The sequence below is a fragment of the Piliocolobus tephrosceles genome, chromosome 3 (assembly GCF_002776525.5).
Source record: "Piliocolobus tephrosceles isolate RC106 chromosome 3, ASM277652v3, whole genome shotgun sequence".
Classification (NCBI taxonomy): Eukaryota; Metazoa; Chordata; class Mammalia; order Primates; family Cercopithecidae; genus Piliocolobus; species Piliocolobus tephrosceles.
Window position 1 is genome coordinate 100,326,832 of NC_045436.1, and position 19,139 is coordinate 100,345,970.

Below are 19,139 nucleotides of genomic sequence, written 5' to 3' on the forward strand. Positions count from 1 at the left end.
ATTGTGATTTAAAGAATCAAAGTATATTTGAATCGAGATCAACGAGATTTTTTAGCCAGATCCTGAAATACAACTGTAATTCAGATCAAATGATTGTCAGAAAAAAATGAAGAAGAAAAAGTAACCCATTGAACCCACATAACTGGCAAGATGATGAAATAAATAACTAACTAAATTTTCAAAACAAAAACCACCCCTTTAAAATTTTTCTATATGCTGCCCAGGCGCTGTGGCTGTCGCCTATAATCCCAGCATTTTGGGAGGCCGAGGCAGGCAGACTGCTTGAGGGCAGGAGTTCTGGACCAGCCTTGCCAATATGGTGAAACCCTGTCTCTATTGAAAATATAAAAATTAGCCAGGCATGGTGGCACATACCTGTAGTCCCAGCTACTTGGAAGGCTGAGACAGAAGAATCACTTGAACCTGGGAGGCAGAGATTGCAGTGAGCCAAGACTGTGCCACCACACTCCAGCCTGAGTGACAGAGTGAGATTCTATTTCAAAGAATAAAAATAAATAAAATTATGCTATCATCATCACAATGAAAAATAATATTCCATTTTTCAAGCAAGTCTGAATGTTAAAAAAGAACCAACCCAAAATAACTCAAATAAGTATAATAAAATATAATATACTCAAAAAAGAAAAGAATAATTAATTAATTTAAAGTAATAACCCTTGAGCATACTAAAAGATAAAGATCACACTGACTCTTAAGGTTCTTTTCTGATTTCTGTGGCATATCCTTACTTTTATGTTTCCCAACTAGCCGTTAATGATTATGATGGAAGATAAGGTTGATCTTCTGTTTTCACATGATTCTTGGAGAATATTTCAGGTATTTTCATGTAACAATGCCAAATATACGCTAGGATCATAACACAGTAAGAAATACATTTGTCTAGTGCAGAAGGATTGAATGTGCTTTCCAGTTTGGAAATTATAGGCATCATTGTTTCTATGCTTCCCAAGACATCATTATTACTTTTACATGATTTATGGCTTAAAGTATGAGAGATGGTGCAAAGATCCTGTGCCAAATTCCCATATGGCATATAACATGAGCCAAACTGTGAAAAACTCATAAATGTGGATAGATCAGTTTCATCAAAGAAAGGAGTAAGAGGGTTCCAGAGACTAAACAGGAACTAGCCAGATAATTTTTTACAGTCATGTAATTCCAAAGCAGCAGTAATGAACACAGTCCTGCCCCAAATGTACAATTCTTGAGGTAAACATAAAGACGGTAAGGAAGAAATTAGGCAGAGATGATTTAAGACACTATAATCAACAGTTTATTCTTTGGTAAATCTGCCATTTTCTTTCTCTTTTTGGACTAAAGTTGAAATTGGTATCATAATTTTTAAATGATTTCAAAAGAGATAAAATGAAGTCTTCGGAAGTATCCCATAAATATTATAATAATTATAATCCCTGTGGAGCATAATAACTGAAAAATATGAACAAATTATTTTTAAAAGATCATATACATGTTATTTAGCGGCATGCTATAATACATCAACTAAAATCAATTAGCAAATATTTTGTATATCACAAAATGTTTTTACATGCATTTCTAAAATGTTGAATATCTTTGGACAAATTTCCCGAATTCAATTCAAGCATGATGTATTATCTACATGATACATTCTGAAACAAGAACTTGAGCAAAGGTAAAGTATAAGAAATGCAAACCAAAATCAAGAGAAGAAACTAGGACATTAGGGGCCGGGCGCGGTGGCTCAAGCCTGTAATCCCAGCACTTTGGGAGGCCGAGACGGTGGATCACGAGGTCAGGAGATCGAGACCATCCTGGCTAACACGGTGAAACCCCGTCTCTACTAATAAAATACAAAAATCTAGCCGGGCGAGGTGGCGGGCGCCTGTAGTCCCAGCTACTCGGGAGGCTGAGGCAGGAGAATGGCGGGAACCCGGGAGGCGGAGCTTGCAGTGAGCTGAGATCCGGCCACTGCACTCCAGCCTGGGTGATAGAGCGAGACTCCGTCTCAACAACAACAACAAAAAAGAAACTAGGACATTATATTAATAACTTGAAGAGAAAGAGAAAAGTAGAGAGATCACACAGAAGGAAGGCAAATATTTAGTTGTTTTAGGCATGGTTAATGCAGATAAAAGGATAAAAAGCTGGAGAAGTAGGCTGAGGTCATGATGTAGAGAACTCTGAATGACAGATGAAGGTGTACATACTATTACGTATGTAGGCACTGGCCATCTACTTTTAATATTACAGTATGAGAGTGATACACCAGAGTGATGCTTTGGGATGATCTGCCTTATAGGATGGATTGCAGCAGGAATTGATAAGCCTAATTAGATGAGTATTAAAGGAATCCAGAGGAGAAATAATCAGGATGTTGGAATGGTAAAGGAAGGGATGACTGTGAAAGTGATGAGATAATGTAAAGGGTAGAGTCTTTACATTTGGTTTCTAATTTTATAAAGGGACCAATGCTGAATAAAGAGACTAGGATAATGACATGCTTCTGTCATTAAGAGAAAGAGGAAACTCCAAAAGAGAAGCTATCTCGGGCAAAGAGAATGAAAAAACCATTACGGGGCATGCTGAATTCATTATGTCGAAAAGATGCCCAGTTATAAATGTGAGTCTGAAACTTGGGATTAAAGAAAATAAATCATTTGGAATTCATCAGTATGGTGTTGATAGCAGAAGTCATGGATGTAGTTGACATTTCTTAAGGAGAGAGAACACAGAAGAGGTTCACAGGCAAAGGATCCAGAATAACCTCCTGAGGGGAAAGGTTCAAGTCAAAAATGTTCAGAGAAATTGGCAGAAGACCTAGCAGAGCATACAAGGATCCCAAGGATGAAGGGAATTTCAAAAAGCTAATGTAATAAAAAGCATCAAAGTTTATGGAAAGAAGGAAGAGAATAAAGACTTCGCAATTAGTAAATCCCATAAAATTAATCTAATAGCTTTGTCAAGAAAAACTAGGCACTCTGCTTATAAGGACAGTTTCAAAAGAGAATGAAAGACAGAAAGGAGGTTGTGAGGGTTTATGGTCCAGGTGAGTGATCTTCTCTAGTTGTTGCATTATATACAGTAGGCCCCGGATGTACAAAAGCTTCATCAAAAGATAAAAATCACATCAGCAAATTCATAAAAATAATAATATTAGTAAGCTTTTACCTTCTTGTGATTCTTGTAAACATTTCTGTGGGCAAATCCCTTTCCACAAAGTTTGCATTTGTAAGGTTTGTCTTCACTGTGTATTACTTTGTGAGCACCCACTTGATCAAGCCTCTTGAAGGACTTATTACAAATCTCGCAATTATAGGGTCGTTTTTCTATTAAAAGAAAAATGAGTAGAGACAATCTCATATCTATATAAAGGTAAAGCATAAAAGAGAAAACACCCTTACCTTATATTACTTCTCATGGTAAGTAAACTAAAGCATGGTCAAACAACTAAAAAACATCTCCCATCCACATAATAGACACATAAATGTGTCTATTCCCAAATGAAACATGAGCTTGTTCTCTTACAGACGTATTTTGAATTTTTAAAGTAGCATAGATATAAATAAAAGGTTTAAATTCAAGGAAGGAATCCTATTTCCAGATGAAAACCATGCTGACATGTGAGAGTTTAAATCAGGGTCAGGGCCCCGAATGCAGAAAGTGACCTGACAGGGATGTAGGTAAAGAACAGAGCTGCCTCCCCCTGGGGCCACAGAGGCCTCATGGAGGCAGAGGTTCCAATGCTCAGCAGGAACCAGACATTTAGATTGGTAAGTAAAATCCATATTTATGCAATATCCATATAACATTGACACCTAAATAAAAAATATACAATATGAATCAAGTAAAGCATACCTAAAAGATAATAGATTTTGATCTGATTTTAATTTACTAAAATATTCATATGTATCAACAATGTGCATATTCAAAAACATTCTGACTTCAATCGCCTCAAGTTACAGATATCTTAAACACCAGAGACTCCACAAAGTAAAAATTATTTTCAGAGCTGAATTTTTAAATTTGCATTAGTAAAACAGACCTATTCCTAAGACTTGCTTAAATGAAACTACCGCTTTAAAAACTTACATACTCAAAATGTATTTATAGATTTCTTACTAACATTTATTAGTAATTAGCTAGAATGTAAGAGTATCTAGAAATACAAGAATTAAAATTTTTGAATATCTACTAAATGTAAGACACTATGCTAGCACAGTACCTAAATGATCTCATTTAATCTTCACAGCTACTATGAAAGGTAGGCATCAGTATCCCATTTCACAAACGAAGAATAAAGAAACTGAGGCTCAAGGAGGACTAAGTGACAAATTACATGGTGATTCTGAAGATCTTCAATATCATCTACTCTAAGCACCTTTGCTCTGTAAATAAACTGAGGTCTAGAGTATTAAGTAACCTGTTCAGAATCACATGACTAGTAAATGTCCAAAGTCGAATTTATAGCTAAGGCCCCTGATTACCACTCATAGTTTATAAAAGTGACAATGTAATTCTTTTGTAATGATATCACTATAAACAAAAAAAAGTATATAGTTCACCTGAGTGGGTGATCATATGACGTTTTAGCTGATTAGCTGAAATAAATTTCTTCATACATTCTTGACAATCAAATATCTCATGAATCTGCAAAAGGTTAAATAGACAGTTAAATCAACTGTCAAAGCCTAGTAAATTACACAGCTCTCAAGCAAAAGCGTAAACATGTGAACAGCTGCTACTGCAATACCCAAACTATATATTATAGTTCAGCCCTAATTAGTTCACACTAACCTATATACACTGAAAATGCAATGGACATAAGTTAGCTAATTAAAAAATATCATTTGAGACATAATATTCATAGCCCTTAAAAGTGTAATACAGCTGTCCTATTTAGTACATATTAAATTTATACTCTGTAAAAAAATTATACCTAATATATAATAACTCTTCTGTTATGCACAAATTTAGACTTGGAAATATGTAGCATGCAGTTAATAATATTCCCTTTACAGTAGCCAACAATATTTTAAACTTAAATGTACATAGTACAGAACGCAACATTAATTACAATAAAAGAGCAGAAGATACAGGATTCTGAAAAGCATTTAGTACATAATAAAAGTTTCACATGAGCCAGATGCAGTGGCTCACATTTGTAATCACAGCACTTTGGAAGGCCAAGGCAAGAGGATTGCTTGAGTCCAGGAGTTTGAGACCAGCCTGGACAACAAAGTGAGACCTCGTCCCTACAAAAAAAATTTTTTTAAATAGCCAGGTATGGTGGCATATGTCTGTGGTCCCAGCTACACAGGAGGCTGAAGCAGGATGATTGTTTGAACCTGGGAAGTTCAGGCTTCAGTGAGTTGTGTTCATATTATTGCATTTCAGTGTGAGTGACAGAGTGAGACTCTGTCTCAAAAAAAAAAAGTCTCACATGATAGGAGGACCACAGTTTTTAAAATGAGGAAATCTAGTCAAAGGATCCAAAGTAGCAGACATGCAGGATGAATAACTCTAAAGATCTAATGTTACAATTGATAATAGCGTATTATATTCTGGATTTTGGCTAAGTGAGTAGATTATAGTTGCTCTTGCCACAGGAGGTAAAATGGGTAACTATGTGAGATAATGCATGCATTAATTTATTTCACAAAAATAATCATTTTAACAATATGTGTATCTCATGACATTATGTTGTATAACTTAAATATACAGAATAAAATATATTTTAAAAACACAATAAGGGGGGGATATAACTTTTGTAAACAATTGGCTAATATAAATATTAAAATTGAATATTAAAGTAGCTATTTCCCTCCCAGACACTAACACAGAGAAACTGGATAGGTGGTATGAAAAGTAGAGGTCTAGTTTTTCAGAAACAATGTATTCAATTCTAAAAGAAATATATTACATATCATATCAGATTAGAAATGTTGATCATCCCAGTGAACAGCAGCATCACACTATGTTGTTGAACACTCAGAAATGGTTGTGGTGAAGTCATGTTTTTGTTTGAACCTCATTAAAGGTCCAGCTCACAATACTAAACCCCAGAGAAGTAAAGGCCCTTGTGCAAGAAGCCAAGACAGTGTCCCTGCAGAATAACTAGGAACAACAGTGCAGAGTGAAAGATCTAGGCAAAAGTCCCTGAACTGGAACAGCACATGAGTAATGAGTGGAGGACTCAGCTGGCCCCTGATAAATGGTTCTCTTGATCTAAATGGCCATAGAAGGCCTCAAGGCAGGGAAACAGATGCTGGGGCAAGGCTGACAGATCCCAGGCCTGCAGCCCACGGCTTAATTCAATGCCCAAGCACGTGGCAGGTCGAAGGCTGCCAACTGGCCTCTGCTTCTGTCAGGTCTGACTCTTGGTGAGTCATTAAATTCAGTTATGTAAAGCAGGGGAAAAGTAGAGAAACAAGGCAGAAGCCAAAATATGCCATTCCACAAGGGTCTGACTTATCTCTCCTACTTAGATGCAATGGCATCTATGAGGGGATATCTGGAATCCAAAGAGTTCCTTTAGAAAGCACGTGGGATCTGTATGACTGCCTGCACAAGCGTTTGCAATGCTAGTGCCCCACAGCACACAAGAAAAACTTCCAGCCTGAGGCATGTTAAAGGCAGCATCTTCTATAGTCAAAGACTTTCACAGTGGCTTCAGTTAAACACCTATGTTTGAGGACCAATGATATGATTTATAATGTTTATTTAAAGACAGTAAAAGCAGATTTATATTCTTAAACTCTATGTTTCTGTAATATATAATATACAATTTTATAATGACAAACAAGATACTCTAAAGAGACATCATACCTTCTGAGTCATATATAAATGAAAAGTTTTGTTTTCATTTTTAATGTTAAATTTCTATTGATATATAAAATTATAAAAATTATCCATCCATATATAAAATGGAAATTGTTAAATGAAACACTGTTCATTTGTTTCATTTTTAAGTGAAATATTGTTCACTTCTTAATTCTCATGGCTTCAACGTGAAACATTTTTCAAGGTTGAATTGAACTGATATTCCCAAAATTATAAAGGGAACATCTACTATACATGAAAGCATTTTTGCATTGACTATCTCATTTACAGTGAAAAATTCAAGCCAAAGTTATTTTCAAAATTCCTTAAAATGCTTAATAAAAAGATCATATTTAAAGTGAAAATGACAAGTAATACTATTTAATTATGCCAGATGCTAAATAAAGTATATTTTTATGAGATTGTATAAAATTTACAGTGTACCAATTTGGAGGGTAATATTTTAAAATTTGAACTCCAAAATTATTTTCAAGAAGAATCATAATATACCTTATCATTATATGAGATAATATATAGTAATTTAAGATACTAGACCATACTATAATTTGGCATTGTCATAAAGCATCATCTACTGGCAAGGTGAAATACTGCGACCAAACTCTATGAGACATTAGACACTCTCAACTATAAGAAAAGTTGCAACTGGAGTCAATAAAAGTTGCCTATGGATTCGGAAAGGCTGAATAGTGAAGGACTATGGCTGAAATGGAGGAAGGGCTGCACTGAGCTAGCAACTTATTAACATTCTGCAAAGACCACTCAGGAGGCATGAGTTCTAGTTTCTGTATTCCATTACCATCACATAGGCGTTTCTGATGCCTGATGATCTGTCACCATCTCCCATCACCCCCAGACCATCTAGTCACAAGAGAACAGACTCAGGGCTCTCACTGATTCTATATTATGCTGAGTTGTATAATTATTTCATTAAACATTATAATGTAATAATAATAGAAATAAAGTACTCAATAAATGTAATGTGCTTGAATCATCCTAAAACCACCTCTCCCCACCCCCTGGTCCTTGGAAAACTTGTCTTCCAGGAAGGTGGTCCCTAGTACCAAGAAGGTTGGGAACCATTGCTCTGTTTGGTAAAATAGCTTAAATTTCAACCTCTAAGATTTAAATGGCTCAGAAAAATAAATCATAGAATTATAAAAGAGGATGCTTAGAAGATATCTATTCCAGCAGACTTAATTGTTTTGTCTCTTCAAAAGATGAACTGCTTCAGCCATAAGGGTTCTGCTTCAGAAGCCATAAGGGTGATGGGGAAGGAGGAAAAAAGACCTATAAAAGGGCCCTCTGGATTGGCATTCTGTGCAAAACTTCTTTTAAAAGCAGTCTCAGTGCCCATTTTAGCAGCATTGAAATTGGAATGTAACAAAGAAGATTAGCATGGCCTCTGCACAAGGAGGACACACAAATTCATAAAGCATTCCATATCTCTAAACAACCTAATAAGACTGCCACTTGAAAACTGAAAACCAAAGGAAAGTAGTTTCATGGTACATAGAGAACAAACAAACAAGAAAATACTGATGAATTCAGTGTCCCGTTTTACAAATGGGAGAAGAAAGGCCTAATGTTACATGGAAGGTTGGTGACAGAAAAAGAAACCCACTACCCTGATTCCTGCTCTGGTGCTTGTCCTATTATTTCTCCTTAAGGATCAAAATCACTAAACATACAAGATACAACCTTAGACATACCAACACAATAATTTAGCTACCTCACATGTTATAAGTTAAATCCACAGCACATGGTTGGAGCTACTGGATTAAAAATCATATAAATTTTAAGTCCTGTCAAATTACTTTGTAATACATCTATATATAAACAGAGATAAAAATTCATTTTACAAACCATAACAAAAGTAAAATTTTATTTTCACAAGTACCATCTCCTTCCCTTTTGTAAAAACTAAAAGAAAATATCTTATGCTCATAGCTATGCTAAAAGAAACAATATGTGAAATTAAGAATAATCATTTACATTTTTGTTATAATAATAAAATATGGTATGCATATATTGGACCTTGTCATGGCAAAAGCAAAAATTAAAACTACATTTTAATTCTATTTTATTATATATTCTATTAAACAGTTGCTAATGTTGTTAGAGTTAATAATTGCCATTGATTTTTCAGATTATCTTTTCACATCAAAATAATAACTTGTTAACTTTTATACTTACTATAAAACATTAAAATTGTTAAAGATAGATATTAAACTGTGATGAATCTTTATCTTACTGACCTTTCTATGTTCCTGTAGGCTTGATGCTGAAGAACACTTTTTATTGCACACTGAACATACAAGCTTTTTCTTAGGATCTCCTAAAATAGAAATAAAATACCATCATGATTTAAATGAGACTATTAAGAGGAACAACAAATAGTGTTTTGAGGTGATATGTAAGTTCATCTTCATAATTTATAATTCTAAACTATTCAGTGTTGTAGATATATCCATTAAACTTAAAGAGTAAGTTATATTTTAAATCTTCTTTTTAATTATTTTTTAAGTAGAGAAAAGACATACAAATTTACTTAACATGTATACGGGGGAGCCTTCAGAATAAAGACTCAAGCTCCCAAGAAAATGCAGGAGTTTATATACCTTTTCATAATTTTTATTATTATGGGTACATGATAGTTATATGTATTTTTAGGGTACATGTGATGTTTCAATATAGGCATGCAATGTGTAATAATTACATCAGGGTAATTGGGGTATACATTGTCTCAAGCATCTATCATTTCTTTGTGTTAGAAACATCCCTTCTGTTTTTTTTTTAATTCTTTTATTTTTAAATATACAATATATTCTGTTCTTTTATTTTTAAATATACAATACGTTATGTTGACTATAGTCACCCTGTTGTGCTATCAAATAATGTATTGTATTTATTCTAACTATATTTTTACACCTATTAACTATCCCCATTTTATTCACCCCTTCTCTGCTAACCATCATTCTATTCTCTATCTTCATGAGTTTAATAGTTTTAATTTTAGCTTCCATATATAAGTTAGCACATGTGAAATTTGTGCAGCTGTGTCTGGCTTACTTCACTTAAGAAAATTACCTTTACCCATTCTCTCATTGATGGACACTTAGGTTGATTCCAAATCTTGGCTACTGTGAATAGTGCTGCAATAAACATGGGAGTGCAGATATCTCTTTGATATACTGATTTCCTTTCATTGGGGTATATATCTAGCAGTGGAATTGCTAGCTCTATCTTCAGTCTTCTGAGTAACCACCACACCATTGTCCACAGAGGCTGTACTAATTTGCATTCCCACCAACAGCGTACAAGCATTCCCCTTGCTCCACATCCTCTCCAGCATTCGTTATTGACTGTCTTTTGGATAAAAGCTATTTTAACTAGGTGAGATGATATCTCACTATAGTTTTGATTTACATTTTTTTCTGATGATTAATTTTGTTGAACATTTTTTCATATACCTGTAGGCCATCTGTATGTCTTCTTTTGAAAAATGTCTATTCAGATCTTTTGTCCATTTTTAATTAGATTATTTGATTTTTTCCTATTGAGTTGTTTGAGCACCTTATATATTCTGTTTATTAATCACTTGTCAGATGGGTAGTTCGCAAATACGCTCTCCCATTCTGCATAAAAGCTTTCTTTTTAAATTTGAGACATCTTCATAGTTTCATATACCATTTTCTACATATATAAAACTGGTCTTTCACTTTTCCATGTACTGATACTGTATATTAGTAAAACAGAAAATGATATATCCACAAGGAATTCAAATCAAAATTAAAATTAATCAAATGTTTGTAAAAGAAAAAACTAAATTTATTAATTCATAAATTGTGTTAATTCTTCTATATTTCAACATAATATTTTATTTAATCAGCTGAGTTTTTAAGATAGAATTTATAGACTATTCTTTCCAGCACTAGGGTCCTATAAAATATTTAAGTATATGCTTTTCAAATTAATGTTAAGAAATAAAGTACAATAAAACAATATATTGGCAATTCATACTATTACTCAAAGCCTAATTCTGTCTTCTTATGTAGTGATTATGTTTATAGTAGCTCATTTCATATTTCAAATTTCACAGTTGTTATAGAAATGAAGAGGCAATCAAACATTATTAAATGTGATATAATAAGAATATCAAATGCACCACAATGAATAACCATAAAATGTGTTTTCAACTTTTAATTGGTTGATTTCAAATATACAAAAAGTAAGCATATAGTATAATGAATCACCATCTATCCATCACTGGCCCGAGCAATAACTCACCATGACCATTTCTGCCCCAACCTCAACCCCATCCACTCCCCTACTTCTCTATATTTTGAAGCAAATCTAAAACAAGTAAACTCAATATTATGAAATGATTTCTTTTTTTATAGGACTGCATTTATGAAAGAGAAATATACTTTTAAATGGCAAATAGTAATTTTTGTCTTATTATTCAAGATGCTTATTCCATTTAACGTGTTGCTTTTAGTAGGCTATGACAGCCAAGAAAATGCTTCTTAGTGATTGAAAAGTAACACGGCTACTAAAGGAGAAAATTCTCCCAGGCAAAATGAATATCTGATAGCATATATTTGGTCATCAATTTCCTAAACAGCATTAGGAGAGTCACCATTCAGAAAGAATATTCCCTGTTTTCCAGCTCCTACTCATTAGGATGGTCCATCTTCCACCAACAATCTTTATTGCCCTGTCCTAGCCCTCATAGCAACTGCTCTTTGATACTAGGCCCTACTCCTTCCCATTGGGTGGGTCCGAGAAGGAGAGAGGAGAGAAGGAAACAGATTTCTCCACCCACCACTTGCACTTTACCCCTGCACTCCTGACACAGCTCTGCTGCCAGGTATCAAGGGGAATACATAAAACCCTCATCTCCACTCCTCAATCTTCTCTCTCCTTTTCATGGCTTCTCCTCTACTTCACCCTAGAAGAATCCTAGCTCCTCTGAGAAGATACACACGAAAAATGTATGACTATTCATCTGAGAATGTAAATAAATGTTATCTCCCATAAATGCAAAGTCTCTTTGTCAGCAACCATGGAATCTAAGCAAAAGAGAAAGATGGGAAGTGATGAGGAGCTTGGCCCCCTCACTCTCTCTTTCCTCTTAAGTAACTGTGAGGAGCCTCATCACTCTACCGGCTCCCCTGGGCTCATGGATAACAACACCTGCAAAGCCCTAATTAGATGTTATACTATCTTAACTTCCCTGTTGAGGTAAATCTGATATTTGACTTTCAGATTGAAACTTTCAAAAACATTTAGGAACACATTACTTACATCAGTAGGCCATGTGAGGAAATTAATACAACTGTACTGAATACATAATCACTTAAATACTCAAGTTTCAACACGCTCTGAGCTAAGTATGCTTCTAGGAGCTGGTCTGAGAACCTACCTACCACATGTTACGGTTGCTATGGAAAAATGTGATCCATATTAAAAAAATCAGCTTCTCTCTAATCATCATCCTCAATTCATATCACCTTAACAAAAAAAATTTGCCATCAAAGATCTCTTTCTTTGAGTGCCTTGTCTTCCTATAATAAAGGATTCTACAAGCATGTATATGAGAGCTTCTTTGTTTACTATCTCCAATAGGCAATATTCTTTCCTCAAATGCCTGTGTAGCCCATAGAGGAAAGGGGAGAAGCAAGAGACATACTATGAATGAGAGAATAACATCATGTACTAACCCCAGTAAAATACATGGCATAGTAACCGTTAGCTAAAACACAGCAAGATTTTACACTTTATATGGTCAACAAATAAAAAAAAAAATTATAAAACGAGATTTCCTTTTATGAATTATTTCCTACAAAATCACCATAAATTTCCAGAATTAGTAATATTACAATATGCACGGTCAACTACAAGAAGCCCCAAAGAAATTGTGCTTATAGCACAGCCTGAAGACCACATGCCCAGTAAGAATGCAAGTTTCCAGAGTTTCGTATGCATCTGGTTTTTCACTTAGTTCAGCAAACTTAAACTTTAAAACTGACATGAAAGTTCTATTACAATTTATTGCAGACATAGATGAAGAAAATTAAGAATAGCATTTTAACTAGAACAGCACTGAAAATCAAAAAACTATGAAGGCAAGTCTATCAAAAACTTATGCTTGCCTTTTGCAATCATAGGGAATATCCCAGTATACTGAATTCAGAAAAAATGTCATCTTCCCTAAGTCAGCCATGTATTCTTCAAAAGGAAAGAAAGAAACCAGAACACTGTAAAAGCCTAGTGACGGGCACCGAGCTGGAGGTGCATTTCACAAGGCCCTACTTCCACCACACAAAGCTTTCACCATAGGCTGCACTTAATATGCAGCCCAAACCAATGATGGAAAGTTGCAGCTAGCAGTTGTTCATGCCAGCCTCCATAACTGTATTATTATTAAAGTGAATACTTTTTGGACAATGAACAAATATAGGATACAGATGCTGGGTGCAGATTATCACCTTCTCCTGCATATAAAAATAAACAACTGAAGGGAGAAAAGAAATCCACTTTCCCCAACATCCAGAGACACATAGCTACCCACTTCCCAGAAGTCAAGGCAAAAAATAAACACATGAACAAAGAATATGAATAGAAGAACACACAGGGTTTCATAAATCTCAGCCTCCTTTAAGGAGGAAGTCTACGGAGGTAAAAAGACAAGAAGTAAAAAGTTAACTGGGACAACACAGCCATCTGTTCAACTCACTGCAAGAGATTTAATCCCTAAGCCAAAATATATTTACTGACAGTATACCATGTGCTAAGCAGATAAAAGAGAGTCAAATTTCATATTTGTTTTACTGTTTAGCTAGCTACTAGATGAAATTCAAATAATATTTGTTTTCTTAATCCACACATACTCAATTCCAATGTCAAAATGTCTTAGCAATTTTCTCTAACTTAGGAGAACTGTAAGTATTTTCACAAGTTGGATTTTACTGTAAAAATAATAAGGCAGAAGGACATCACTTAATAATTACAAATTTTAACAATTTATAAAAGAAATGTCATATGCCGAAACATTTAAAACTGTTACTTAAAAATATTAATTCTTAATGCACCTGACTACCCAAACATAACTAGACTCTAACTAAGGCTTACAGTTACAATTAATTCAGAAATGGAAAAAAGAATAAATGCTGCTGAATTCAACTTGAGAAAGAAATAGTGTTCAGTGAAAGAAAAAACTCCACTGCCAGCGCTCCACATCTGTGTGAAACACAATGGAAAAGCCAGCTCTCTCCTCAAGAGTGAGAATTAAAAACAGATCGCTGCAGCCTGGGGAAAGGAAGCCCCTTCGGAAACGACCCTCCAATGACTCCTCACCAGTGTGGACATTTTCCTGGTGTCTTTTCAGGGCATCCTTGCTCTTCAGCCTCTTTCCACAGCTGTCAGCCTTGCACACAAACCTGGCATCCCCCCGGCAAGTCTCCTGGTGCTGCTCAAAACTACAAGACAACCAGCAAAGCGGAACAGGGAGAAGAAATGGTGAAGACATACCTACAAAACTCTAACATCAGCAAGATTTTGTAATACATGCTCCCTAGTAGAGTTTTGGGGTCATTCCATGCATTACCTATGCAGGTAAGAAGAAAAGCATTTAAATTCTGTAGGTATGTGAAACTGAATTACTAAGAAGCATGAAAGTGTGCATGCAAAAAATGACCCACAATTATATAACAGCCATTTCATAACTCAGACACAAAACCTCGATGCTGAACTGAAGGAAGAATTGCAAACAGAGCACTGAAAACTTCGCGAAGACTCCTTCAGACTGCTTTTCGCTGTGCACTGAAGAACACTAAAGGGAAATAGGAAAAAGAGAAAGAAAAAAAAAACAAAAACTGGAACTCTAAGACAAAAATGAAACTATGCTAACTGAATAAAGTCACGTTCGTGATCCTTTTTTTCATTCTGTCTTCTGCCTTTTTAAATTTTTAGTAGTACCTTATTTAACTCTAAGTTCCTGCTCAGCAGGGTGTCTTTTGTATAAAAATATAATACAAAACGCAATAAAAGCAAACTAGAATGAAACTTAACATCTATTTATTTAAAAGCATATAGCCCTTGCTTGTTTTCTTAAGAATATACAATAGAACTTCTAAATATGTAGTATCCTGCTATTATAAAAGTTCTGATACTCTGAACATTTAGTAAGTTTTAAGCACAATTTTTCATCTCAATTTTTATAAGCAAAAGTTGATGCATATAATATTTATAGTCTTAGTATGAAATGTAGCATATTTCAGAATTTTAGTTCAATGAAACACAAAAATGTAACATTAAAGCCTATGTTAAAGATTTCCTGCTCATAAGTAAGGTGACATTCTGTTAAAATGAGAAGCTAAGGTTGGAGAAAGGAAGTAAACGGCAGGATGGCAGCACATAAGAGAAGAGAAAAAGACATATGTTTATGAGATGGGACAATTTATACTACTTTCGTATTGGAAGTCATTGGCTTCAACAAAATGATAGTCTACAGTTGTATCCAACATGTAAATATGCTTTTAAATTACTTAAATTCAATTATCTGATTAAAATTAAAAACTTTAATGAGTAAAAAAAAATAAAACTTTACAAATGCATGTACCTACTTTCTCACTTTTAATAATTTCTGATCCTGTAAAATATTTAAATAAAGATAATTTTATGTTGTTAATATAAATTGTTAAAATAAAAAAGGGTACAGAGCTATGTGTGGGATCATCTAATTCATCATATTGTTATATCCGGGACCTATGCATCTTTAAATTGTTCCTCCAAAGTTGCTCTCAAATAAACAGTGCTTCCCAAAATGTCCAGGAATTCTTTATACTTTGAACTCTCCCCATTTCTTAAACTTTTATTTTAACAGATTCCAGAAGCAATACAAAATGTAGACAACTAAAAGTCTGTTACCTCGAAGAAGTAACTAAATTAGGCATATCTGAATTTCAGATTAAACCAGTAAGTTTGATACGTAATGGCAAATTATTAAATGGACAAAATTAATTACCATAAACAGTGTTTATGTGTTAAAATTCGTAATTTGAATATTTCAAAAATCAACATACTATACCAAGAAAAGATGAGTTAATGACAATACCAATGTGAAATGCTTAATCTCTCACTCACACATAAACATGCACATGCACGTGTGCACACAAACACACACACACAGGTTAAAAACTATGAGTTAAGCCAAATGGAATAAACTGTGTTAGTTTATAATTTTAAAGATATTCTTTAATATACGCACTGTCTTTGCAAAGCCTGCTTAACTGGGAATTTCTTCCCACAGTTCTTGCACTTAAATTCTTTCTCCTCTGTGGGTTTCTGATGCAATGTCTGAAGATGCTCAGCAAGAATATCCTCACTGGTAAAACTCGATTCACATTGAGGACAAGCATAGTCCTCTTTACAGCCAAGGTGATCTGCACATTTACAAGGAAGCATATTCATGAGACAAAAATTCAGAGCCAAGAAATGCTAAGTTTTGCTCTCATTTTAAATTAATTAATTAATTGTGCTTAAAGATACCATATGAGTAAATTCTTATTATCACTACAAATATTAATAGTATTGGCCACAAAAAAAATAATAGCAAGTGTTACTAGAGAGAAATACATTATTTTCGAAATCACTTGTCTTTCAGCAAATTAATACAAAGTAAAATTCCTTATGTAATTCATCCTATAATGTTAACTTTTCATATCAAAATGTTAAATTAGAAAACAAAAGCTATTCCTGAAATTGGTCATTTTTAGCTCATTTTTACCTTCACAAGGAGAAAAATCCAACTGAGGCAAACTATATTGAATTACCAAGGGGAATCTCATATACGTGTGAAAAAAGACCAAGCTCATAAAAACAGTGCTGATTAAGCTAGTAGAGTGGGTTATAGGCTACACAGTCCCATATAGACTGGTGCAGGTCTGACCAAATTTCTCAGTGTGCTATTTAAGTAACACATTTGTTTCTGATTATGAAATAAAATTAGATTCAGAAAATGTAGAAAATAAAAAGCACCAATAATCCCATCATGAAGAGACAACTGTCATAATATTACTGGCAAGCCTGACTTGCCATTAGTGCATACATATTCTATGTGCAGTCTAAGAAGAGGTAAATTTAGGATCATACTTTATATACAATTTTATATGTTTCCCCACTTAACATCTTCTCAAGTCAAATGTTGGTGTTTTTTTAAACTTAAAGTACCACAATTTATTTAACCAAACTCTTCATTGTTAGATATTTGGCTAGCTTCTTTGTTTCTTTTGCTGAGTTTGATTTTGTTTTGTTTCTTTGCTTTTCTAAATAAAACTAAGAATTCTAAAATAAAAATAGCCACAATACAAGTGCTTGGTTCATACGATTCTGTTTAACTTTCTGTTGATTCTTTATACAAAGATAATGAAAACTCATACTTTAATAACTAAAGCAGAAATCAGGGCAGTAATAGGTAAGTAGACGACTTATTTTTAAATTAAAATAATGGACAAACTAACTTGCCCTGAGGACAACAGAGAAAAAATAAAATATGAAAACAAAGAAAACACAGAAAAATATAGAAATAATTCCCATCACCCAAAATATGATATTCCAAATAGCATAATGCATATAAGCCTATCCTTATCTTCCCCTTAAATAATTCAACTAAAATAAAGAAACAGAAGCATAAGTTGGCAATGGTGACAGAACGTTCACACTTTCTCAGCCAATAATATGCAGTTAGAACAGAAAAAGTACAGGAAAAGCATACTACCACTTTGACTAATGAAACCAGTATCACTTCTGAAGTGGCTTTGCTCCACAAAATGCAAAAGTACTGTATAGTAAGTATCAGCCCGCTATGGTCTGAATGTTCATAAATCCCCAAAATTCATATGTTGAAACTTAAACCCCAATGGAATTGTATTAAGAGGTGGGCCCTTTAGGAGGTTATTAGGTTATGAGCACCCTGTCCTCATGAATGGGCTTAATGCCCTTGTAAAAGAAGCCCAAGAGAGCTTGTTTGTCCCTTCTGTCACATGAGGACATAGCTGGAAGGTGCTATCTAATTAGAAATGAGCCCTCCCCAGACACCAAATCTGCTGGCACCTTGACAGACTTCCTAGGCTCCAGAAATGTAAGCAATAAATTTCTGCTGCTTACCAAGTATCTAGTCTAAAGTATTTTGTTATAACAGCCTGAAAGGATTAAGATGAGGCCTATTACAAAATGTGAATACCTACAGCATCATTCACATATCCCTTAAATTTCCCTTAGGAGTAAAACACAATAACATAGAAACAAGGCCAATAAGAATTGATTATTCCCTGGCAGTTACCAAGCAAGTGGCTGCAGTATAGACTGAGCAAGGTGTGACCTACGGTCACTGAAAGTTTTTGGGAATGACACTAGGGCGACCTAGCAATCCTCCAGGCTTCTGTGATCAGAACAGAAAGAGGTGCCAAGAAGCTGTAGGTTCCCAAAAGATCCCAAACAAGAGGAATCAATCCCCTTCGGATCCAGCAAGCTCTCTTGTGTACCTCACTTCCACACTCACCTTTTCCCATATGCAGATGAGAAAGTAAGTCTCAGAAAGTCAGCAACTTGCCCAAAGTTACAAGACTGATTAGTGGCAGAGCTAGGGCAAGACTACAAAAATCCTCATTACTCATTATCCCAACGTGCCAGTGAGAGCACTGAAAGCCAGGAGCTGCCCCAGCAATACAGCCCTGCCTACAGCCTAGGCAGTCCTATAGGGTACATCCATCACCCACCCCCAACATACTTTTCCCGCTGTAAGAAAGATGAGCCCACCACAAGATACCCTCTGAGAATAATTTTGACAAAAACTAACTTTATTTGAGAATGCCATATTACACGGCAACTATAATTCAACCACAGTTTAAACTACATTTTTTCTACAACTTTTCTTCTCCCAGATCACCAGTTAAAGTTGCAATACCTTTTCTGCCTGCTGTTGATTGTCTTCTAGAATTTTCAACTTCCCCTTCTTTGATGACTGTCATAATTTGCTGTTCTTCCTCATCAGCCTCCATGTCACTATCCAGGTAGCCAATCAGAAGCTCCGTGTCTGTTTCTATATCTTCAACTGCCAAATAGAAAATGTTTTCTCCTTCCTGAAACAAATTTTTTTAAATGCTGAACCATTCATTTGTTTCTGATAGTAATTAAGAAATAATTTTAAGACACATTAATAGAGTACTATGTGTGCATGAAAAGTTATTATTACTTTTTTTAAGTTTCTAGTTGATCTAGGTGCTGAAAAAGGCAGG

The 19,139-nt window shown here is 34.6% G+C and overlaps 1 protein-coding gene and 1 non-coding gene across 4 annotated transcripts in view; one reads left to right on the top strand and one right to left on the bottom strand.

The window, feature by feature from the left end:
* PRDM5 (PR/SET domain 5) overlaps nucleotides 1–19,139 on the bottom strand; it is a 232,686-nt gene that overhangs the window by 107,889 nt on the left and 105,658 nt on the right. For all 3 annotated transcript variants that reach the window (XM_023220054.3, XM_023220053.3, XM_023220055.3), the window contains exons 4-9: nucleotides 18,809–18,983; nucleotides 16,112–16,286; nucleotides 14,200–14,321; nucleotides 9,096–9,175; nucleotides 4,563–4,647; nucleotides 3,169–3,326 (exon numbers count right to left, since the gene is read on the bottom strand). In XM_023220054.3, the coding sequence (XP_023075822.1) occupies nucleotides 3,169–3,326; nucleotides 4,563–4,647; nucleotides 9,096–9,175; nucleotides 14,200–14,321; nucleotides 16,112–16,286; nucleotides 18,809–18,983 (795 nt within the window). The remainder of the gene's footprint in view (nucleotides 1–3,168; nucleotides 3,327–4,562; nucleotides 4,648–9,095; nucleotides 9,176–14,199; nucleotides 14,322–16,111; nucleotides 16,287–18,808; nucleotides 18,984–19,139) is intronic.
* On the top strand, nucleotides 8,183–8,287 carry LOC111547944. The gene has a single exon (XR_002733274.1). It is a non-coding gene; the product is annotated as a U6 spliceosomal RNA (small nuclear RNA).